A 24,577-nucleotide genomic window follows, 5' to 3' on the forward strand; every position below is an offset into this window, starting at 1 on the left:
AGAGTGTGTTACACACAGTATAAGAGAGAGTGTGTTGCACACAGTATAAGAGAGAGTGTGTTGCACACAGTATAAGAGAGAGAGTGCATTACACACAGTATAAGAGAGAGAGTGTGTTACACACAGTATAAGAGAGAGTGTGTAACACACAGAATAAGAGAGAGAGTGTGTTACACACAGAATAAGAAAGCGTGTGAGTTACACACAGAATAATAGAGAGTGTGTTACACACAGTATAAGAAAGAGAGTGTGTTGCACACAGAATAAGAGAGAGAGTGTGTTTTGCACAGAATAAGAGAGAGAGTGTGTTTTGCACAGAATAAGAGAGAGATTGTTTTGCACACAGAATAAGAGAGAGAGTGTGTTTTGCACAGAATAAGAGAGAGAGTGTGTTGCACACAAAGTAAGAGTGTGAGTTACACACAGGATAAGAGAGAGAGTGTGTTACACACAGAATAAGAGAGAGAGTGTGTTACACACAGTAAAAGAGATAGAATGTGTTACACACATTATAAACCAGAGAGTGTGTTACACACAGTATAAGAGATAGAGTGTGTTACACACAGTATGAGAGAGAGTGTATTACACACAGTATAAGAGAGAGAGTGTGTTACACACAGAATAAGGGTGAGAGAGTGTTACACACAGTATAAGAGAGAGAGTGTGTTACACACAGAATAAGGGTGAGAGAGTGTTACACACAGTATAAGAGAGAGAGTGTGTTACACATGGTGTGAGAGAGAACGGTATTGCACACAGAATAAGAGAGAGTGAGTTACACACAGAATAAGGGAGAGAGTGTGTTACACACAGCATAAGAGAAAGTGCATTACACACAGTACAAGAGAGACAGTGTATTACACACAGTGTGAGAGAGAGTGTGTTGCACACAGTAAATGAGAGAGAGTGTGACACACAATATAAGAGAGTGTGTTACACACAGAATAAGGGAGAGAGAGTGTTACACACAGTATAAGAGAGAGAGTGTGTTACACACAGTGTGAGAGAGAGCGTGTTTTACACACAGAATAAGAGAGAGAGAGTGTTACACACAGTGTGAGAGAGAACGTGTTTTACACACAGAATAAGAGAGAGAGTGTATTGCACACAGTATAAGAGAGCGAGTGTGTTGCACAGAGAATAAGAGAGAGAGTGTGTTACACACAGGATAGAGAGAGCGTATTACACACAGTATAAGAGAGAGCGTATTACACACAGTATAAGAGAGAGTGTATTGCAAACAGTATAAGGGAGAGAGTGTGTTGCACACAGTATAAGAGAGAGTGTGTTACACACAGTTTCAGAGAGAGTGTATTACACACAGAATAAGAGAGTGTGTTGCACACAGTATAAGAGAGAGAGTGTATTACACACAATATAAGAGAGAGAGTGTGTTACACACAGTTTAAGAGAGAGAGTGCATTACACACAGAATAAGAGAGAATTATTATTGCACACAGTATAAGAGAGAGAGTGTATAACACACAGTATAAGAGAGAGTGAGTTACAGACAGAATATGAGAGTGTGTTACACACAGAATAAGAGAGAGGGTGTGTTAAACACAGAATCAGAGAGAGATTGTATTACACACATTATCAGAGAGTGTGTTACACACAGAATAAGTGAGAGTGTGTTACACACAGAATAACAGAGAGAGTGTGTTACACACAGTATAAGAGAGAGAGTGTATTACACGCAGAGTAAGAGAGAGAGTTATTTACACACAGAATAAGAGATTGTATTACACAGAGAATAGGAGAGAGAGTGTATTACACACAGTATAAGAGAGAGAGTGTATTACACACATTATAAGAACATAAGAACATAAGAAATAGGAGCAGGAGTAGGCCAATCGGCCCCTCGAGCCTGCTCTGCCATTCAATAAGATCATGGCTGATCTGATCCTAACCTCAAATCTAAATTCATGTCCAATTTCCTGCCCGCTCCCCGTAACCCCTAATTCCCTTTACTTCTCGGAAACTGTCGATTTCTGTTTTAAATTTATTTAATGATGTAGCTTCCACAGCTTCCTGGGGCAGCAAATTCCACAGACCTACTACCCTCTGAGTGAAGAAGTTTCTCCTCATCTCAGTTTTGAAAGAGCAGCCCCTTATTCTAAGATTATGCCCCCTAGTTCTAGTTTCACCCATCCTTGGGAACATCCTTACCGCATCCACCCGATCAAGCCCCTTCACAATCTTATATGTTTCAATAAGATCGCCTCTCATTCTTCTGAACTCCAATGAGTAGAGTCCCAATCTACTCAACCTCTCCTCATATGTCCGCCCCCTCATCCCTGGGATTAACCGAGTGAACCTTCTTTGTACTGCCTCGAGAGCAAGTATGTCTTTTCTCAAGTCTGGAGACCAAAACTGTATGCAGTATTCCAGGTGCGGTCTCACCAATACCTTATATAACTGCAGCAATACCTCCCTGTTTTTATATTCTATCCCCCTAGCAATAAAAGCCAACATTCCGTTGGCCTTCTTGATCACCTGCTGCACCTGCATACTAACTTTTTGATTTTCTTGCACTAGGACCCCCAGATCCCTTTGTACTGCAGTACTTTCCAGTTTCTCGCCTTTAAGATAATAACTTGCTCTCTGATTTTTCCTGCCAAAGTGCATAACCTCACATTATAAACGAGAGAGTGTGTTACACACAGTATAAGAGATAGAGCGTATTACACACGGTATAAGAGAGAGTTTATTACACACAGTATAAGAGAGTGTATTACACACATTATCACAGAGAGAGTGTGTTACACACAGAATGAGAGAGAGTGTGTTACACACAGAATAAGAGAGAGATTGTATTACACACATTATCAGAGAGAGAGTGTGTTACACACAGAATAAGAGAGAGTGCGTTACACACAGAATAAGAGAGAGAATGTTTTACACACAGAACAAAATAGAGAGTGTGTTACGCACAGTATAAGAGAGTGTATTACACACATTATCACAGAGAGAGTGTGTTACACACAGAATGAGAGAGAGTGTGTTACACACAGAATAAGAGAGAGATTGTATTACACACATTATCAGAGAGAGAGTGTGTTACACACAGAATAAGAGAGAGTGCGTTACACACAGAATAAGAGAGAGAATGTTTTACACACAGAACAAAATAGAGAGTGTGTTACGCACAGTATAAGAGAGTGTTTTACACACAGTATAAGAGAGAGAGTGTATTACACACAGTATAAGAGATGATGTGGAGATGCCGGTGATGGACTGGGGTTGACAATTGTAAACAATTTTACAACACCAAGTTATAGTCCAACGATTTTATTTGAAATCTACAAGCTTTCGGAGGCTTCCTCCTTTTACCTGAGGAAGGAGGAAGCCTCCGAAAGCTTGTAGATTTCAAATAAAATCGTTGGACTATAACTTGGTGTTGTAAAATTGTTTGCAACAGTATAAGAGAGAGAGTGTATTACACACAGAAAAAGAGAGAGAGTGTTGCACACAGAGTAAGAGAGAGTGTGTTACACACAGTATAAGAGAGAGAGTGTGTTACACACAGTATAAAAGAGAGAGTGTGTTACGCACAGTATAAGAGAGAGTGTTTGTTACACACAGAATAAGAGAGTGTATTACACACAGAATAAGAGAGAGAGTGAGTTGCACACAGTTTTAGAGAGAGTCTTTTACACGCAGTATAAGATAGAGTGTGTTACACACATTATAAGAGAGAGAGTGTGTTCCACACAGTGCAAAAGAGAGAGTGTGTTTCACACAGTATAAGAGAAAGTGTTTGTTACACACAGTATAAGAGAGAGTGTGTTGCACACAGAATAAGAGAGAGAGTGAGTTGCACACAGTTTTAGAGAGAGTGTTTTTTCACACAGTATAAGAGCCTATCCTTGATCGCTGACTATTTTCGCTGCTTGTGCATGAGGTGTTATACGAGGAAGTGTCCTGTTTTGGTCAGATTAGTCAGGCAGTCTTCGGCAGGTATCCACCACAAAATGAGTTAAACGGTTATTCAACTTTATTGAAGTGTTTTCCAATTGTTGTCCTTTGCTCAACACAATGACAATCGATAGTTAATTCAGTGCAAAGTCATGGTTGTTTCACTTGCCCAATACAAGGTCAGGCCATATATGATACCGAGCTATTCCAGCTCCACCTCCAACAGAGACGGTGCTCCTTCAAAAAATATTTCCTTGAATTGAGACCGTCCTTTCCTAATGCTAAGTAACGGCTTGAGTGACATCTGCTGCAGCCCTTTAAACTGCCTGTGCAGCTCAGCCCAGCAATGTGACAAAGCCCCAGACTGTGTGCGAACCATTTTCTCTCCATCTCTTTTCCTGAACAGTCAGATTTAACATGACTTCAGGGATGGTTACCCGGAGGGAGAAGAAGCCTCTCTATCTTTCGGATCATTTGACCTCCTGTGCTTAATGTTGCTTTTCCTTGTGCCCCTGGGGTAAATCTACATAATGTGAGTTTATTTTTGCAGCTCACTGCCGTGACCCGAAAGGACCAACTCAAAAGCCCAAACCACCTAAACTCTAAAAAAATCCCAAATTACAGTTTACATAGAAACATAAAAACATAGAAAATAGGAGCAGGAGTAGGCCATTCGGCCCTTCGAGCCTGCTCCGCCATTCAATATGATCATGGCTGATCCTCTCTCTCAATACCATATTCCCGCTCTCTCCCCATACCCCTTGATGCCTTTTGTGTCTAGAAATCTATCTCGCTCCTTATATATATTCAGTGACTTGGCCTCCACAGCCTTCTGTGGTAGAGAATTCCATAGGTTCACCACCCTCTGAGTGAAGAAATTTCTCCTCATCTCAGACGTAAATGTCCTACTCCGTATCCTGAGACTGTGACCCCTTGTTCTGGACCCCCCAGCCAGGGGAAACATCCTCCCTGCATCCAGTCTGTCTAGCCCTGGCAGAATTTTATATGTTTCAATGATTCTTCTAAACTCGTGTGAATACAGGCCGAGTCGACCCAATCTCTCCTCATACGACAGTCCTGCCATCCCGGGAATCAGTCTGGTGAACCTTCGTTGCACTCCCTCTATGGCAAGTATATCCTTTCTTAGGTAAGGAGACCAAAACTGCACACAATACTCCAGGTGTAGTCTCATCAAGGCCCTGTATAACTGCAGTAAGACATCCTTGCTCCTGTACTCAAATCCTCTTGCTATGAAGGCCAACATACCATTTGCCTTCCTGACTGCTTGCTGCACCTGCATGTTTACTTTCAGTGACTGGTGTACAAGGACATCCATGTGTGTAATGCTATGCAAACTACTAAAGGGAATCACCCACCCAAGTACTTATAGTAACATAGGAACAGGAGGAGGCCATTCAGCCCCTCGAGCCTGTTCCACCATTCAATTAGATCACGGCTGATCTGTAACTTAAACTCCATTTACCTGCCTTGGTTCCATAACCCTTAATACCCTCACCCAACAAAAATTTATCCATCTCAGTTTTGATATTTTCAATTGTATTGTGTTTTTAATTAATCCCAGAAAGTAAAGGAACGAAAAGTTTTGTAGAAACCTCAGGTTTTCCATTATCGAGATCAATTTCAGCAGCGAAGCAAAACAGGGCTGGTTTTGAGACTAATTAGGTGGAGCAGGATTAATGAAGCTTTTGGACTAAAAGTGGAAGGGTTAGCTGAAATAAATAGCGAGAAAATAATATCAGAGGAGAAAGAGAACGAATAAGATAAAAACACAGCTTGTAGGAGAGGCAAGAGCTATCACAGAATTAAATGAGAAAACCAGGAGAAAGAATAAGGGTTAATGGTGTAAAATATTGCAGTCAGGATTGAGTGGTGTGTGTGTGTGTGAATACACAAAGCACTCGAAACAAAATTGGAGAGTTAGAAGCATTAATAACTATGCAGGGATATGATATCATAGTTGTAATGGAGATATAGCTCAGGATTGGACAAGACTGGGAACTTAATATTCCTGATATTTTCAAGAGAGATAGGGAGGGGGAAAGGGACGTGATAAGACTAGTGAAAGGTTCTATTACTGCGTTAGAATAGAAGGATGGCCTGCAGAGTGTGTTGAGACAGAATCCATGTGGATAGAGTTAGAAATAGGAAGGGTAAAGGTACAATTCTCAATGTGCAAACAGTGGCGATTAGATAGAGGGGAAGATCTGCCGAGAGTTCAGAGAGATACACAAGATTGGCCCAACCAGTCTATGCCGGTGTTTATGCTCCACACGAGCCATCTCCCACCTTACTTCATCTCCCCCTATCAGCATATCCTTCTATTCCTTTCTCCCTCATGTGTTTATCTAGCTTCCCCTTAAATGTATCTATAATATTTGCCTCAACTACTCCTTGTGGGAGCGAGTTCCACATTCTCACCACTCTCTGGGTAAAGAAGTTTCTCCTGAATTCCCTATTGGATTTATTATTGACGATCTTATATTTATAACTCCTAGTTTTGGACTCTCCCACAAGTGGAAACATCTTCTCTACGTCTATCCTATTAGGTGACCCCTCAGCCTTCTCTTTTCTATAGAAAAGAGCCCCAGCCTTTCCCTAGCCACCGACTCCATCTCTCTCCCTGGCCACTGTCTGAGGTTGAACCAGTTCGTTCACAACCATGGCGTCCTATTTGACCCTGAGATGAGTTTCCGACTCTATATCCGCTCCATCACCAAGACCGCCTACTTCCACCTCCGTAACATCGCCCGTCTCCACCCCTGCCTCAGCTCATCTGCTGCTGAAACCCTCATCCGTGCCTTTATTACCTCCAGATTTGACTATTCCAATGCTCTCCTGGCCGGCCTCCCATCTTGCACTCTCCAAATACCTGAGCTCATCCAAAGCTCTGCTGCCCCATATCCTAACTCACACCAAGTCCCGTTCACCCATCACCCCCTGTGCTCACTGACCTACATTGGCTCCCGGTCCGGGAACGCCTCGATTTTAAAATTTTTATCCTTGTTTTCAAATCCCTCCATGGCCCTCGCCCCTCCCTATCTCTGTAACCTCCTCCAGCCCTACAACTCTCCGAGATTTCTGCGCTCCTCCAATTCTTGCCTCCTGCTCATCCCCGATTTTAATCGCTCCACCATTGGCGGCCGTGCCTTCAGCTGCCTGGGTCCTAAGCTCTGGAATTCCCTCCCTAAACCTCTCCACCTCTCTCTCCTCCTTTAAAACGCTCCTTAAAACCTACCTCTTTGATTAAACTTTTGGTCATTTGTCCTACTATCTCCTTATGTGGCTCGGTCTCAAATTTTGTATGATAATCGTTCCTGTGAAATACCTTGGGACGTTTAACTACGTTAAAGGCACTATATAAATGCACGCTGTTGTTGTTGTTGTTGTTGTTGTTGTTGTTGTTGTTGTTGTGCTTATAACTTCTCAGTTCTGGTATCATCCTTGTGAATCTTTTTGCACCTTCTCCAGTGTCTCTCTATCCTTTTTGTAATATAGAGACCAGAATGGTTCACAATACTCCAAGTGTGGTCTAACCAAAGTTCTATACAAATTTAACATAACTTCTCTGCTTTTCAATTCTATTCTTCTTCAGATGGACCCCAGTGCTTGGTTTGCGTTTTTAATGGCTTTGCTACTTTTAATGATTTGTGTATCCGCACCCCCAGATCCCTTTGCACCTCTACCCCAAAATAGGAGGATTGGACAACTTTAACACTGAAAACCCTGTAGGAAATATTTACATAGGAGAAGGCGTGAAAACATATCGATTTTAATAATATATACTCGTAGATCTCCCAAGGCATTGCTCGTGGTGAGTTGGAGGAGATGCTGTTTTATAAGAATGAGGTGATAACATCAATCAGGGCCACTGATTGGCAGTGGCTGAATCGGTCATTTTTGTTAAATGGTATGCTGGGATTTTTATTGGTGCATTGGGGATTCAGTTTGCCAACTCGATCCATTAGTCTGTGAACCCTGTCATGAAGTGGCGTTCTTTTATATATGTATTTTCCTTTACTATGTATTATGACTTCCCAGTTCAGAAGGTGAGGATACACAGTGAAATGGTTACATCAGTGTACAGGTGGAGGTAGATACCTGGGGCAGAATTTTCCATGGTCCTGTGCCACTGGAGAGGCTTATCAGAATATCACGGTCGCAATGCTCATGATTTTCTGTCCATGAAATGTCAATGGGTGGAAAATCAGTGGCACCGGACCATGAGAAATTCTGGTCCTGATATCGCTCCCTCTCTCAGCTTAATACACTTTCTAAAGTTTATAAAACACTAAACAAAAGCTGGACAGGTGTGTAATCAGCACAGTCTGTCATCTTACTCTCTCTCACTCACTCACAGACACATACACAACCTCTCTGGTTATTTTTAAAACTCAATATAAACTTTAGCTGAACAAAGCTTTAGAATTTTTTCTTTAAAGAATTTTGTACAGAAACTGCCAGAAGCTGAAAATAATTATTCCAGCTGACTGATGTATCCTGGGAATCTGGTCTGACTGCACATGCTCAGACTGCACAATCTGCCTTCAATTTACAGAGTTACAACTCTGGGCAAAAAATATCAACTCCAAGTCCAGGCTTTTGGGAGAGGCTGAGGACTTCAAGCAAAAACTTTAATGGCGGCATTAAAGGATTTTAAAGACAATCCAGTGGATAAATAAAATCGTGTTATTGTGAAATATGTAATTATTTGATTTTTAAAATTTTAATGCTATATTTTGGATATAGAAATTTCAGTTAGTGAGAGATAAAAGATGACATTTTTTAATCAAAGTATTTAAATTGACACATGGGGGAAGGAAATACAGCGTGAGTTACTGGCGTGACAGGCAGTTGTTACAGGTCAGTGCTGTCATTAACATTGGCATTCCCATTAGAGTGCCACCTAGCGGTGTTACAGGGGATCATTACAGGTCCGTCACAGACACATTTTAAGGTTGGAAATCCCATTAGAAATGTTTACATTAAATCTTACAATGCAAAATTGTAACATAGAAAGTTAAGGTTGGTTTGAAAGGGTGCACGCCATGAGCAAGCTTTTTTAATAATAGAAGATAAATTGCTTTAAAGTGTCCCTTTAAATTGACGCAGTACAAATAAATAAATCGGCCACCAACTTGCAGATACTGTCTCAGGACAACTGCAGCCTGTTGCTGCTGTCTGACTGGATCTCACCCGGATTGACTCCGATTTAATTTGCTGTAATTGAGCAATGTGTGGTCAGATGCTCGGGATAATAAGAGGCAGCATTTCCATTCCCTTGAATTAAGTTTGGAGTCTGTGAAGTTTCACACAACAGCTGCAGGAAAGTCTGATGGGCCTCCGGTAAATTAGTTTACCCTCCTTGCTAAAATGCAAAAAAAAAACTCGTTTCAATAAGTTTCCTTATTTTCCTGTCGTGCTGATTCTCCTCATGTGACACATCCTCGCCAACACTCCCAGTGCTCATCTCTGCCTTTCCACCTCCCGTCTCAGTTTAGCTGTCGGTACTGAATGATCTTCCGCAGTGGTTGGAACTGTTGAAACTTCTCGGCTGTGATCATGGTGGAGGAAGCTTATCTCTCCGACGCCAGCAATGGAAAAATCACCGGGGTAAGACGTACCTGGAGAAATAAATCACTTTGTTTGTTCAAATTATATTTTAAATGGAAAAATAGATCTCAAGTTTTTGGACAAATTTGTATCAGATCATTTTGCCTTTACTTTAAAGTTGTTCAATTTATTTTAACAGGGTCAATTTAAAATATAATAACGCTTTGCAAACATAAGAATAGTTAGAGTCGAGTGACAGGCAACTTTTTGCTGTTGTGTGTCGCAACACTTAAGCAGGAAATAGAATCCACTTTCAGAGTCCTAAATTGGCTCACTTTGGTTTTGTCCCACACCAGAGACTTGAGCTCAGAATCCAGGCTGACACTCCAGTGCAGTACTGAGGGAGTGCTGCACTGTCAGATAAGTTCCTATCTGTTTGTTCAGGTGGATGTTACAGATCGCATGATCCTATTCAAAGAACAGCAGAATTTCTCCCCATGTCCTGGGCCAACATTTCTCCCTCAATCAACAGCGCCAAAAAACAGATTAACTGGCTCTTCATCTCACTGCTGCCAATGGGATCTTGCTCTGTGCAAAATGGCTGCTGTGTTTGCCTGCATAACAGTTGCTGCATATTAAACTAACCCATTGTATGATGTGGAGATGCCGGTGATGGACTGGGGTTGACAATTGTAAACAATTTTACAACACCAAGTTATAGTCCAGCAATTTTATTTTAAATTCACAAGCTTTCGGAGGCTTCCTCCTTCGTCAGGTGATTTTCACATCGTTCACCTGACGAAGGAGGAAGCCTCCGAAAGCTTGTGAATTTAAAATAAAATTGCTGGACTATAACTTGGTGTTGTAAAATTGTTTACAACCCATTGTATGTGAAGAGCTTTGAAATGCTTATGAGCGATGGTGATAAGATGCTGTACAAATAAATCTGGTCTCTGTTCACAAACTTTGTTTTTGGTTGTTTCAAATTTTAATTGGGTTCTCCCCTTTGAACAACAAAAATGACTGACCTGTTCGGGGGAGGGACGACTGCCTGCTTTGATAATATTTGCCTGTTATAATTTTTGTGCTGGGTATTTGTTTGGCCTCACCATCCTCAGTAAAAGTATGTTTTTGTTTGCTTTAGATATCTGAGAGAAGGACAGTGTCACAGAAGGAATGTAGCATTCTGGGTTGACTTGTATTGCATGAATGGAATCTTGTTCATTTATATTTCTGTAATGCTGAATTCAACATTAACCAGCAGATATAAAACCAGACTGATTGCCCTAATGTTTGGAATGTTTATTAGTAAATAAAGAGGGGTTCACCGTGCATAATACAAGCATCTTATGGCACTGTGTTCAAATGCTTTCTCTGTGAATACTAAATAGCCAGGCGTTAGCTCTTTCAATGCACCCAGCAGGGGGGCTCAGCTAAACAGACATTAAGCTTCCTCTGGTAATAAAGCAAGGCGGAGGCATTTCAATCAGTCTAGTGACTTTGATGCTTCGTTGTGCCCACCCTGGCCTACCCTCACCAAATAGTCTTAAGCGGCTCATTTTTCCATTGAATTGTTCTTTCTTTCCTTCACTCTTTCTTTGACCTCTCTTTTCTCACCCTTCCCCCCTCGACCCACTCCCCCCTCGACCCACTCCCCCCTCGACCCTTTTATGCCCCCCACTCTCTGACACTAGAATGGGTCGGCAAACCCATGCAGTTGTACCAGGAAAGATGAAAGTTGGTTGGACCCGGAGTCATCAGTAGAGATGCATCTTTGTTACTTTCATGGAATGAAGACTGGTAGGAAATTGATGGATTACACAGTTAAAACTATATTCTGTCTATTGCTGTATTTTATGTAAAATAAACCAATTTTGCTCTACAATTGAGTGTTGTCTCACTGGAGTGCTTTTCAATCAAGTCTCCCATAAGGACAAGAGAACGTACATGGCTGGACTGCAAGACTACTGCAGCCTTTATATACATTAACGATGTTATGTTATGATCCCTGAGTCACACTATTGTTTAACTAAATTCTGGACACTAAAGGTGCGCTCGAGATCATAGGGGACATGGGCTCCATTTACTCAAAGAACCAGAAATGCTGAACCGAGGAGAATACCTGGTGCAGATCTGAAAACCGGTAACAACGAGATTAGTGGAGCTTTATATTCTGCTAAAATTATTTTAGCATTTTCTTTGTTCATTTGACAATGAAATTAATGCTGGGGATTGAAATATTTTACAATTCAACCACCCAATGGCAGCATTAAGTAAATCCAGGTTAGATACAGAGTAAAGCTCCCTCTACACTGTCCCATCAAACACTCCCAGGGCAGGTACAGCACGGGTTAGATACAGAGTAAAGCTCCCTCTACACTGTCCCATCAAACACTCCCAGGGCAGGTACAGCACGGGTTAGATACAGAGTAAAGCTCCCTCTACACCGTCCCATCAAACACTCCCAGGGCAGGTACAGCATGGGTTAGATACAAAGTAAAGCTCCCTCTACACTGTCCCATCAAATACTCCCAGTTAATGACTGTTCTGACCCTGCACTCCCTTGAACTGGGTTGAAACGGTTCCAAGTTCATGTCTCCGAGAGTTCTCTGTCCATCAGTTTGTGTTTCTGGGTTTACCTTTTTCGTATTGAAGGTTTAAGTAGTTGAAAAAGCAGAATGGAGATAGAGTTTTTGTGATGAACACTATTTGCAGTCTGTAAAAGACTAGATAGGTCCTTTCTAAGGATTAAATTTGTGTATAAATGGGAGGGATCAGGAAATGGCAGATGTGTTAAGTGAATTCATCACATCCCGTCAGGCTGGCTGTGGAATCTGAGAACATCTGTGTAGGTCAATAAAGCATCTGTCACACGAGAAAGTGAAAGCAGTAAATGACTACAGGGAAGCTGGACCAGATTGGATACACCCTAGAATCCCTCCCGGAAAGGAGGGAGGTAATAGCTGAAACTCTGATTAATATTTCGTGGAGCCTCGTCACCACCTGAGGGCCAGAGAGCGGCTCATGTAATCACAATATGCAACTAATAGGAGTGAGGCATGAATCTGGAGATTACTGATCAGTTAGTCAAACATCTGTAGTGAGGAGGGTGATGGAGTGAGGCATCAACCTTCCTCTGTCTCTACTTCCTTCTTTTACTGGCAATTCTGCTGGGCTGCAGTTCCTTCCTGCCCAGTAGTACCTCATCATATGGACATTCTTCAAACCTCAGCCTGCAGATGTGAATGTCAACCAGCTATTGAACTGTTCATAGGAACAGGAGTAGGCCATTCAGCCCCTCCAGCCTGTTCCGCCATTCAATTATGAAATATGCGTGTAGCTTTTACATTTCTCAACAACAGCAACGACAACGACTTGCATTTATACGGCGCCTTTAATGCAGTAAAACGACCCAAGGTGCTTCACAGGAACGATTATCAAACACAATTTGACACCGAGCCACATAAGGAGATATTAGGACAGGTGATCAAAAGCTTGGTCAGAGAGGTAGGTTTTAAGGAGCTTCTTAAAGGAGGAGAGAGAGGCGGAGAGGTTTACATAAGAACATAAGAAACAGGAGCAGGAGTAGGCCAATCGGCCCCTCGAGCCTGCTCCGGCATTCAATAAGATCATGGCTGATCTGATCCTAACCTCAAATCTAAATTCATGTCCAATTTCCTGCCTGCTCCCCATAACCCCTAATTCCCTTTACTTCTAGGAAACTGTCGATTTCTGTTTTAAATTTATTTAATGATGTAGCTTCCACAGCTTCCTGGGGCAGCAAATTCCACAGACCTACTACCCTCTGAGTGAAGAAGTTTCTCCTCATCTCAGTTTTGAAAGAGCAGCCCCTTATTCTAAGATTATGCCCCCTAGTTCTAGTTTCACCCATCCTTGGGAACATCCTTACCGCATCCACCCGATCAAGCCCCTTCACAATCTTATATGTTTCAATAAGATCGCCTCTCATTCTTCTGAACTCCAATGAGTAGAGTCCCAATCTACTCAATCTCTCCTCATATGTCCACCCCCTCATCCCCGGGATTAACCGAGTGAACCTTCTTTGTACTGCCTCGAGAGCAAGTATGTCTTTTCTTAAGTATGGAGACCAAAACTGTATGCAGTATTCCAGGTGCAGTCTCACCAATACCTTATATAACTGCAGCAATACCTCCCTGTTTTTATATTCTATCCCCCTAGCAATAAAAGCCAACATTCCGTTGGCCTTCTTGATCACCTGCTGCACCTGCCTACTAACTTTTTGATTTTCTTGCACTAGAACCCCCAGATCCCTTTGTACTGCAGTACTTTCCAGTTTCTCGCCATTAAGATAATAACTTGCTCTCTGATTTTTCCTGCCAAAGTGCATAACCTCACATTTTCCAATATTGTATTGCATCTGCCAAATCTCCGCCCACTCACCCAGCCTGTCTATATCTCCTTGTAGGTTTTTATGTCCTCCTCACTCTCTACTTTCCCTCCCATCTTTGTATCATCTGCAAACTTTGATATGTTACACCCGGTCCCCTCCTCCAAATCGTTAATATAGATTGTAAAGAGTTGGGGACCCAGCACTGACCCCTGCGGAACACCACTGGCTACTGGTTGCCAGTCCGAGAATGAACCATTTATCCCAACTCTCTGCTTCCTGTTAGATAACCAATCCTCCACCCGTGCCAGAATATTACCCCCAATCCAGTGATTCTTTATCTTGAGCAATAATCTTTTATGTGGCACCTTGTCGAATGCCTTCTGGAAGTCTAAATACACTACGTCCACTGGTTCCCCTTTATCCACCCTGTACGTTATGTCCTCAAAGAACTCAAGCAAATTTGTCAGACATGACTTCCCCTTCATAAAGCCATGCTGACTTTGTCCTATTAAATTATGTTTATCCAAATTTTCCGCTACTGTCTCCTTAATAATAGACTCCAAAATTTTACCCACCACAGATGTTAGGCTAACTGGTCTATAATTTCCAGCCTTCTGCCTACTACCCTTTTTAAATAAGGGTGTTACATTGGCAGTTTTCCAATCTGCCGGGACCTTTGCCGAGTCCAGAGAATTTTGGAAAATTATTACCAAAGCATCCACAATCCCTACTGCCACTTCCCTCAAGACCCTAGGATGTAAGCCATCAGGTCCAGGGGATTTATCCGCCTTGAGTCCCATTAATTTACTGAGTACCAATTCCTTAATGATTTTAATCATATTTAGCTCCTCCCCCCCCCCTAGAGCCCCCTATTTGTCCAGTGTTGGGATATTCTTAGTGTCCTCTACCGTAAAGACTGAAACAAAATATTTGTTCAGCATTTTTGCCATCTCCATGTTTCCCACCATTAATTTCCCGGTCTCATCCTCGAAAGGACCTACGTTTGCCTTCGACACCCTTTTTCTTTTTATATTAGGGAGGGAATTCCAGAGCTTAAGGCCCAGGCAGCTGAAGGCACGGCCGCCAATGGTGGAGCGATTAAAATTGGGCTGCAATGAGCCAGAATTTTTTTAAATATTCGTTCATGGGATGTGGGCGTCGCTGGCGAGGCCGGCATTTATTGCCCATCCCTAATTGCCCTTGAGAAGGTGGTGGTGAGCCGCTCTCTTGAACTGCTGCAGTCCGTGTGGTGACGGTTCTCCCACAGTGCTGTTAGGCAGGGTGTTCCAGGATTTTAACCCAGCGACAATGAAGGAACGGCGGGTGGAGGGGAACGTGCAGGTGGTGTTGTTCCCATGTGCCTGCTGCTCTTTCCTTCTAGGTGGTAGAGGTCGCGAGTTTGGGAGGTGCTGTCGAAGAAGCCTTGGCGAGTTGCTGCAGTGCATCCTGTGGATGGTACACACTGCAGCCACAGTGCACCGGTGGTGAAGGGAGTGAATGTTTAGGGTGGTGGATGGGGTGCCAATCAAGCGGGCTGCTTTGTCCTGGATGGTGTCGAGCTTCTTGAGTGTTGTTGGAACTGCACTCATCCAGGCAAGTGGAGAGTATTCCATCACACTCCTGACTTGTGCCTTGTAGATGGTGGAAAGGCTTTGGGGAGTCAGGAGGTGAGTCAAACACCGCAGAATACCCAGCCTCTGACCTGCTCTTGTAGCCACAGTATTTATGAGTTTCTGGTCAATGGTGACCCCCAGGATGTTGATGGTGGGGGATTCGGTGATGGTAATGCCATTGAATGTCAAGGGGAGGTGGTTAGACTCTGTCTTGTTGGAGATGGTCATTGCCTGGCACTTGTCTGGCGCAAATGTTACTTGCCACTTATCAACCCAAGCCTGGATGTTGTCCGGGTCTTGCTGCATGCGGGCTCGGACTGCTTCATTATCTGAGGGGTTGCGAATGGAACTGAACACTGTGCAGTCATCAGCGAACATCCCCATTTCTGACCTTATGATGGAGGGAAGGTCATTGATGAAGCAGCTGAAGATGGTTGGGCCTAGGACACTGCCCTGAGGAACTCCTGCAGCAATGTCCTGGGGCTGAGATGATTGGCCTCCAACAACCACTACCATCTTCCTTTGTGCGAGGTATGACTCCAGCCACTGGAAAGTTTTCCCCTGATTCCCATTGACTTCAATTTTACTAGGGCTCCTTGGTGCCACACTTGGTCAAATGCTGCCTTGATGTCAAGGGCAGTCACTCTAACCTCACCTCTGGAATTCAGCTCTTTTGTCCATGTTTGGACCAAGGCTGTAATGAGGTCTGGAGCTGATTGGTCCTGGCAGAACCCAAACTGAGCATCGGTGAGCAGGTTATTGGTGAGTAAGTGCCGCTTGATAGCACTGTCGTCGACACCTCCCATCACTTTGCTGATGATTGAGAGTGGACTGATGGGGCGGCAATTGGCCGGATTGGATTTGTCCTGCTTTTTGTGGACAGGACATACCTGGGCAATTTTCCACATTGTCGGGTAGATGCCAGTGTTGTAGTTGTACTGGAACAGCTTGGCTAGAGGCGCAGCTAGTTCTGGAACACAAGTCTTCAGCACTACAGCCAGGATGTTGTCGGGGCTCATAGCCTTTGTTGTATCCAGTGCACTCAGCCATTTCTTGATATCATGTGGAGTGAATCGAATTGGCTGAAGACTGGCTTCTGTGATGGTGGGGATATCGGGAGGAGGCCGAGATGGATCATCCACTCGGCACTTCTGGCTGAAGATGGTGACGAATTTGAGGAGCGTGGAGGTCTCGGAGGGTTGGAGGGCTGGAGGAGGTTACAGAGATAGGGAGGAGAGAGGCCATGGAGGGATTGAAAACAAGGATGAGAATTTTAAATTCGAGGCAATCCCAGACTGGGAGCTACTGTAGGTCAGCGAGCACAGGGGTGATGGGTGAACGGGACTTGGTGCGAGTTAGGATACGGGCAACAGAGTTTTGGATGAGCTCAAGTTTATGGAGGGTGGAAGATGGGAGGCCAGTCAGGAGAGCATCGGAATAGTTGAGTCTGGAGCTAGCAAAGGCATGGACGAGGATTTCAGCAGCAGATGAACTGAGGCAGGGGCGGAGACGGGAGATGTTACGGAGGTAGAATTAGGCATTCTTGGTGATGGAGCGGATAAACTACAGAGAACATGAATAATGGGTAATTTAACAATATTTCTGTGGATTGATGTGGATGAAGATGACTCTGGTTCTCAAATCTCTTTGCTTTCCACTGTCTCAGGCTCCTTTTCTCCCTTTTCCCCGAGGTCACCAGTCGATTCTAATTAAGCTGATTCCAGGCAGTAATCAGGTAGTTCTCACCCTGCTGTGGGAGACCAACTTCAGCCTTTCATTGGAGAAAGTAAATGTACACAATTCCCTGCTGCACAACTTCTTTAAACAACATGTTGAACCTGTGGATGAGAGAGAAAGGAATAGAAGGATGTCCTGATAGGGTGAGATGAAGTAGGGAGGGAGGAGGCTCGTGTGGAACATAAACACCAGGATAGACCAGTTGGGACTGTTTCTATGCTGTAAATTCTATGTAATTGTTCTACTCTGGTCTCCTAAAAATAAATTCTTTCATGCGCTAAGCTCTAGAGTTCCCTCCCTAAACCTCTCCACCTCTCTCTCCTCCTTTAAGACGCTCCTTAAAACCTACCTCTTTGACCAAGCTTTTGATCACCTGTCCTAATGTCTCCTTATGTGGCTCGGTGTCATGTGATTTACGCTCCAGTGAGGCGCCTTGGGACTTTTTACGACGTTAAAGGCGCGATATAAATGCAAGTTGTTGACCAGATGAAGCGTGTTGAGATTGGAGGTGCTTTCAAAGGACCCACCCACCATCACGGTGAGTCCGGATTGCATGTATTGGAGTGAGGCCACCAGGGGTCTGTTGTCTGTTGTCACAGCTCCCGTTGAGAAGAGGAGCCTGCGGGGTGGTTGAAGTGAGGACATTTCACCTCTCCCAGATGCAGGTGGGAGTGGATGGTGAAGGACCATCTCTCGCGTGGTCCTGACGCGCATGGCTTCCCTCCGCAGATCCAAACCTTCTGTACGCAACCGGCCAGAGGCTTCCCATTGGGATACCCATTGGCGCCAGTAAATGGGATCTTGGGGGGGGGGGGGGGGAGTGGGCAACAAAATGACCATTAATGGCAACTGGCACAAAGGGGCAGTATTGGCCACTGAATACCTTCTGTTATCACCCTTGAACGGCCTTTTTTAAGGTTTTTTAAGGTTCTGCCCCCTTGTTCTGGACTCCGCCCAAACCAGAGGAAATAGTTTCTCTCCATCTACCCTACCAAATCCTTTAATCATCTTAAACATCTCAATTAGATCACCCCTTAATCTTCGATACTCGAGGGAATACAAGCCCAGTCTCTGCGACCTGGCCTCATAATTTAACCCTTTTAGCCCCGGTATCATTCGGGTGAATCTGCGCTGCGCCCCCTCCAAGGCCAATATATCCTTCCTGAGGGGCGGGGCCCAGAACTGAACGTAGTATTCAGATGGGGTCTAACTTTATATAAACTGTAACATTACTTCCTCCCCTTTGTATTCCAGCTCTCTCGAGATAAAGGCCAACGTTCCATTAGCCGTTTAAATTATTTTTTGTACCCGCCCACTAGCTTTCAGAGACTGCACATGCTGGGAAGGTGTCCTTTAATGTCCTGTGTTCAGGAGTGCCAGGACTTGTGATTCCACATCTGTTGGTCATTTCTGGAGTTGTCCCAGTGCAGAAATACACAGGGACATTTACAAAAAGCTGAACACAGTCACAAAACCAATTCTTTCAGAGAGCTGGCTCAGGCATGATGGGCCGAATGGCCTCCTTCTGTGCTGTATGATTCTATGATTCTATGCATCCTCTGGGACATGGGGAGAGTCCGCTTATACGATCGTAAGCCGGGTCTGCTCTTATATAAACACACACACGCACACACTCTGCCCGATTTAAATTCCAGCCCTCACTCCCCCCCCTGCCCCCTTGTACAGTCCGGTTTTTACCCCTTTCACCCCCAGTGTTTTGAGCTCTCCTGATTGGCTGGGGGGGAGGGCGGATTTTCAATGTCTTGTACGGATTGGGAATGAGTTTTGTGAATGAGTGGATGTGTCACTAACACCAGGACTCTAAAACTAGACAGACTTTGTATTCTCATTGATCACCTTCCAGCTCGAGATTGAAACTTTCTCTTTCTCTTTCTGCCCCTGTTTGTTTCTTCTTGTTGTTCTTTGTCAATCTGTCTCTCTTTTTTACACCTTCATTCTTTCTCTTTTTCACTTGTGTCTTTTTTTCTTTCGTTTTCTCCATCACTCACGGTCTCTCCCCATTTCTCACTCTTACTGCGTCTGTCTCTCACTCTGTCTCTTTATTTCTCTCTCTCTCTCTCTCTCTCTCTCTTCCCCCCCTCCATTTTTCTGTGTGTTACTCTTTCTCTCACTCTCTTCCTCTCTCTCTCTCACTCCCTATTTCTCTCTCTTTCTGTATGTGTGTCCCTCTTTCTCTGTCTCCCTCCCTAGTTCTCTCTTTCTGTCTCTCTCTCTCTTTCTCTCACTGTTTCACTCCCTTTTTCTCTCTCGTTCTGTCTGTCTCTCTCTCTCTCTCCCTGTCTCACTCCCTATTTCTCTCTCTCTCTCTGTCTCACTCTCTCTCTCTCTCTCTGTCTCACTCCCTATTTCTCTCTCCCTGTTTCACTCCTTATTTCTCTCTTTCTGTCCCTATTTCTCTCTCTCTCTCCCTCCCTGTCTCACTCCCTATTTCTCTCTCTCTCTCTCTCTCCCTGTCTCACTCCCTATTTCTCTCTCTCTCTCTCTCTCTCTCTCTCTGTCTCACTCCCTATTTCTCTCTCTCTCTCTGTCTCACTCCCTATTTCTCTCTCTCTCTCTCTCTCTCTCTCACTCCCTATTTCTCTCTCTCTCTCTCTCACTCCCTATTTCTCTCTTTCTGTGTCTCTCTCTCTCCTTCTGTCACTAGCTGCCTCCCTATTTCTCTCTCTCAATGTGTGTCTCGCCTTCTCCCAGTGTCTCACTCCCTCTTTCTCTCTCTTTCTCTCTTTCTCTCTCTCTCTCTTTCTGTCTCTCGCTCTCTGTTTCACTCCCTATTTCTCTCTCTGTCTCTCTGTCTCCCTCTCCAGTTCTCTCTTTCTGTCTGTCTGTCTGTCTGTCTGTGTGTGTGTCTCTCTCTGTCTCCCTCCCTATTTCTCTCCCTCTGTGTGCTTTTCTCTCTCCCCCTCTCTCACTGCCTATGTTTATTTCTCTCTCCCTCCCTCTCCTCCTCCACTGTTTATTTTTCCTCTCCACTCTATCTCCCCCTTCCTCCTGCTTGGAAATTTACTTCACCCAAACCACATGGTATGGGGGCAGTAAAAATGATGTAGCCTGTGTGTGTTTGGTAATAGCTGTTGAGGGATACATTCAGTATAGAATAATGGATAAGTAAAAGGGAGTTACGGACTTTGCTGTTGCACGGTCCAGGGGTTGGGACAGTATCATAAACTACACAATACAGGGTGAATACGTTGTACTTTAGTTCTGTGCTGAGAGTGTACGGGCCCGCTGAGTGTCAGGGAAGGCTGCCTTCTCTGTACAAAGGCTTCCAGCTACCATGAGCTCTTCCCCCATCTCTTGTGCAGACCCCTCTGGGCTCTAACCTGCAATCTCACAGAGTGTTGGTTTTACATCAGTGAACTGCTGTCCGTTTTCTCTTCCCTCCCACCACCCCCCACCCCCTGATCCTGAAAGTGCTGACTCCTCTGCCAGGGCGCAGGCTCCATGGGCAATGGGCTGCCATCCAGCATCTTGCCCCACTGCCCATTCTCCTGGTATTGGCGGGTTATTCGACCTTACGGGACATCGTGACCTCAGGACGTCCCAAAGCACTTTACAGCCAATGATCTACTTTTTGAAGTGTAGTCACCATTGTAATGTAGGGAAACGCGGAAGGCAGTTTGTGCACAGCAAGATCCCACAAGCAGCAGTGAGATAAATGACCAGATAATCTGGGTTTTTTTTTAGCGATGTTGATTGAGGGATAAATATTGGCCCAGGACACCGGGGAGAACTCCCCCTGCTCTTCTTCGAAATAGTGGCCGTGGGATCTTTTACATCCTCCTCGGCTTAACGCCTATATTTCAGATTTTCCAGAAAATTCTGGAAATACACAGTGAGTCTGACAGGAACTGAAAAGAGAAAAGACGGGTTAATGTTTCACTGCTGTTCCTCGGAACCGTAGACAGGGACTGTCTGGATTGAAGGGTCTGCTCTCGAAACTTAAACCTCCCTTTTCTTTTCTCAGACGCTGGCCGGCCTGCTGTGGTGTTTCCAGGACTTTCTGTATTAATGTCAGATTTTCAGCATTTGGCAGTGTTTTGTGTTAACCTTGTTCCCATGTTTTCTCCCTTCTCGCGCAGCACCTGACATGGCCCCTTCTAGCAGTTGCTGCCCTCACCTCCTTCGGCTCCTCCATGCCTTACGGTTACAATCTGGCTGTGGTGAACTCACCGGCAGAGGTAAGATAACATCGTAGGCCTGATCACAGTGTCCTGTCCCAGACCAGGTACAAGGTGGGCTGGAGGGTACAAGGTGGGCTGGAGGGTACAAGTGGTAAACTGGTTAATGTTTTCAGAGACTATAAGAACATAAGAAATAGGAGCAGGAGTAGGCCATCCTGCCCCTCGAGCCTGCTCCCCATTCAATCAGATCATGGCTGATCTTTGACCTCAGCTCCACTTTCCCGCCCGATCCCCAGATCCCTTGATTCCCCTACAGTCCAAAAATCTATCCATCTCGGCCTTGAATATGCTCAACGACTGAGCATCCACAGCCCTCTGGGGTAGAGAATTCCAAAGATTCACAACCCTCTGAGTGAAGAAATTCCTCCTCATCTCAGTCTTAAATGGTCGACCCCTTATCCTGAGACTATGCCCCCTAGTTCTACACTCTCCAGCCGGGGGAAACAACCTCTCAGCATCTACCCTGTCAAGCCCCCTCAGAATCTTATATGTTTCAATGAGATCACCTCTCATTCTTCCAAACTCCAGAGAGTATAGGCCCATTCTACTCAATCTCTCCCCATAGGACAACCCTCTCATCCCAGGAATTAATCTAGTGAATCTTTGTTGCACCGCCTCAAAGGCAAGTATATCCTTCCTTAGATAAGGAGACCAAAACTGTACACAGTACTCCAGGTGAGGTCTCACCAAAGCCCTGTACAATTGTAGTAAGACTTCCTTACTCTTGTACTCCAACCCCCTTGCAATAAAGGCCAACATGCCATTTGCTTTCCTAATTGCCTGCTGTACCTGCATGCTAACTTTCTGTGTTTCTTATACCAGGACATCCAAGTCTCTCTGAACACCAATATTTAATAGTTTCTCACCATTTAAAAAATATTCTTTTTTTCTGTTCTTCTTACTAAAGTGAATAACCTCACATTTCCCCACATTACACTCCATCTGCCACCTTCTTGCCCACTCGCTTATCCTGTCTATATCCCTTTGCAGACTCTGTGTCCTCCTCACAGCTTACTTTCCCACCTAGCTTTGTATCATCAGCAAACTTGGATAATTACACTCGGTCCCTTCATCTAAGTCATTAATATAGATTGTAAATAGCTGAGGCCCAAGCACTGATCCTTGCGGCACCCCACTAGTTACAGCCTGACAACCTGAGAATGACCCGTTTATCCTTACTCTCTGTTTTCTGTCCATTAACCAATCCTCTATCCATGCTAATATATTACCCCCAATCCCATGAGCCCTTATCTTGTGTAACAACCTTATGTGAGGCACCTTATCGAATGCCTTTTGAAAATCCAAATATACGACATCCACTGGTTCCCCTTCATCCACCCTGCTAGTTACATCCTCAAAAATCTCTAATAGATTTGTCAAACATGATTTCCCTTTCATAAAACCATGTTGACTCTGCCTAATCATATTATGATTTTCTAAGTGCCCTGTTACCACTTCCTTAATAATGGATTCCAGCATTTTCCCGATAACTGACGTCAGGCTAACTGGCCTGTAGTTCCCTGTTTCCTCTCTCTAGGTATAAGGTGTGTGCTGTAGGTATAAGTACACGGTGTGCTGGGTGAGTTTCTGGTTAGGGGCCGGACTGAGGGTTGGGTGGGTGCCCGTAAATGGCAGAGGGCAGATGGTGCGTGGGGAATGTGGGTTCCTGACTCACTGAAATCTTGCGACTGTCAGGCCAATGAAGGCAGCTGGTCAAAGGTGTGTAATAGAGGTGGTTTTTAAAAATTAATTCTGGGGATCTGGGCATCGTTGGCGAGGCCGGCATTTATTGCCCGTCGCTAGCTGCCCCTTGAGAAGGTGGTGATGAGCCGCCTTCTTGAACCGCTGCAGTCCGTGTGGTGAAGGTTCTCCCACAGTGCTGTCAGGGAGGGAGTTCCAGGATTTTGACCCAGCGACGATGAAGGAACAATAGATTCTGGAGTTTTGCCTGATTTGGGGCACTGAGAAACTTTGCAGAATCTTCCGTCAAAGCCAAGAAGGCCCAGAGGCTTCATCCCTGAGGTCCACCAGCACATCGTGTACCTGCAGCACACCTTGTACTGAGTTAGCCGGTGTCACCCAGGTGTCCCAGGATAGCGAAGGGACAAGCCAATCAGGGTCCCTGCTGCTTCCCTGTTGCAAACATGAGACTCAATTGTCTCAACAGGAAGTCACAGTCAAAGGGGGCGCAGGTCAAAGAAAGAAAGACTTGCATTTATATAGCACCTCTCACAACGCCCCAAAGTGCTTTACAGCCAATGATGTAGAAGTGTAGTCACTGTTACATTGTGCAAAACGTGGCCAATTTGTGCACAGCAAGATCCCACTAACAGCAAGGTGATAATGACCAGCTCATCTGTTTTTATTTTAATGATGTTGGTTGAGGGATAAATATTGACCAGGACACCAGGGAGAACTCCCCCCTGCTCTTCTTTGAAATAGTGGCCGTGGGATCTTTTACATCCACCTGAGAGGGCAGAGAGGGCCTCAGTTTAACATCCTCACCTGAAAGGCGGCACCTCTGACAGTGCAGCACTCCCTCAGTACCGCACTGGGGAGCGTCAGCCTGGATTTTGTGTTGAAGTCGCTGGAGTGGGGCTTGAAAACACAGCCTTCTGTCTCAGAGACAAGAGTGATACCCACTGAGCCACAGGGCTACAATATATTACCTGTTGGTGCAGCTCCCACTGGGACCATGGGCTCAGTGAATTTATCCGTTAAGTGTTCTCTACGCTCACCTTCATTATCTTCCTTTTCCTACTTCCTCCTCCTGCTGATTGCCAACCAGTGACCCCTGGAAAGGGTAAGATTGGCCTGTGATGCCCTCCAGAGTCGAGTAGCTGGCAAATACTCATTGTGGAGGCTCACGTGAGGAATGGCCTGTTGGGGATGAGATAGGAAGGCAGGTGGCACCAAGGAACTGTACGCAGTGTTCCTGGAAAGAGTGGGTGATATCAGCACACTGGCCTGCTCGAGAAACGGCTGAACGCTAGCGGGAAGGTCGCATTTTTGTTGGGTAAGGGTATCAGGGATAAGGAACCAAGGTGGGTAGGTGGAGCTAAAATACAGATCATCCATTGAATGGTGGAACAGGCTTGAGGGGCTGAATGGCTTCCTTCTTGTTCCCATGTTTCTAAGGCTGCAGGATTGGGGGGAGAGAGACA

At 44.7% G+C, this 24,577-nt stretch overlaps 1 protein-coding gene across 1 annotated transcript in view; it reads left to right on the plus strand.

Annotated features, from left to right (window-relative positions):
* Window positions 1-20,627: 20,627 nt before the first annotated feature.
* The window catches only part of LOC137340373 (solute carrier family 2, facilitated glucose transporter member 5-like), a gene marked incomplete at its 5' end in the record, with an annotated part of 29,290 nt that continues 25,340 nt past the window's right edge, over window positions 20,628-24,577 (plus strand). The window contains 2 exons of the mRNA XM_068002792.1: window positions 20,628-20,667; window positions 21,304-21,410. Of these exons, the coding sequence (XP_067858893.1) occupies window positions 20,628-20,667; window positions 21,304-21,410 (147 nt within the window). The remainder of the gene's footprint in view (window positions 20,668-21,303; window positions 21,411-24,577) is intronic.

The sequence above is a fragment of the Heptranchias perlo genome, chromosome 21, assembly GCF_035084215.1.
Source record: "Heptranchias perlo isolate sHepPer1 chromosome 21, sHepPer1.hap1, whole genome shotgun sequence".
Classification (NCBI taxonomy): domain Eukaryota; kingdom Metazoa; phylum Chordata; class Chondrichthyes; order Hexanchiformes; family Hexanchidae; genus Heptranchias; species Heptranchias perlo.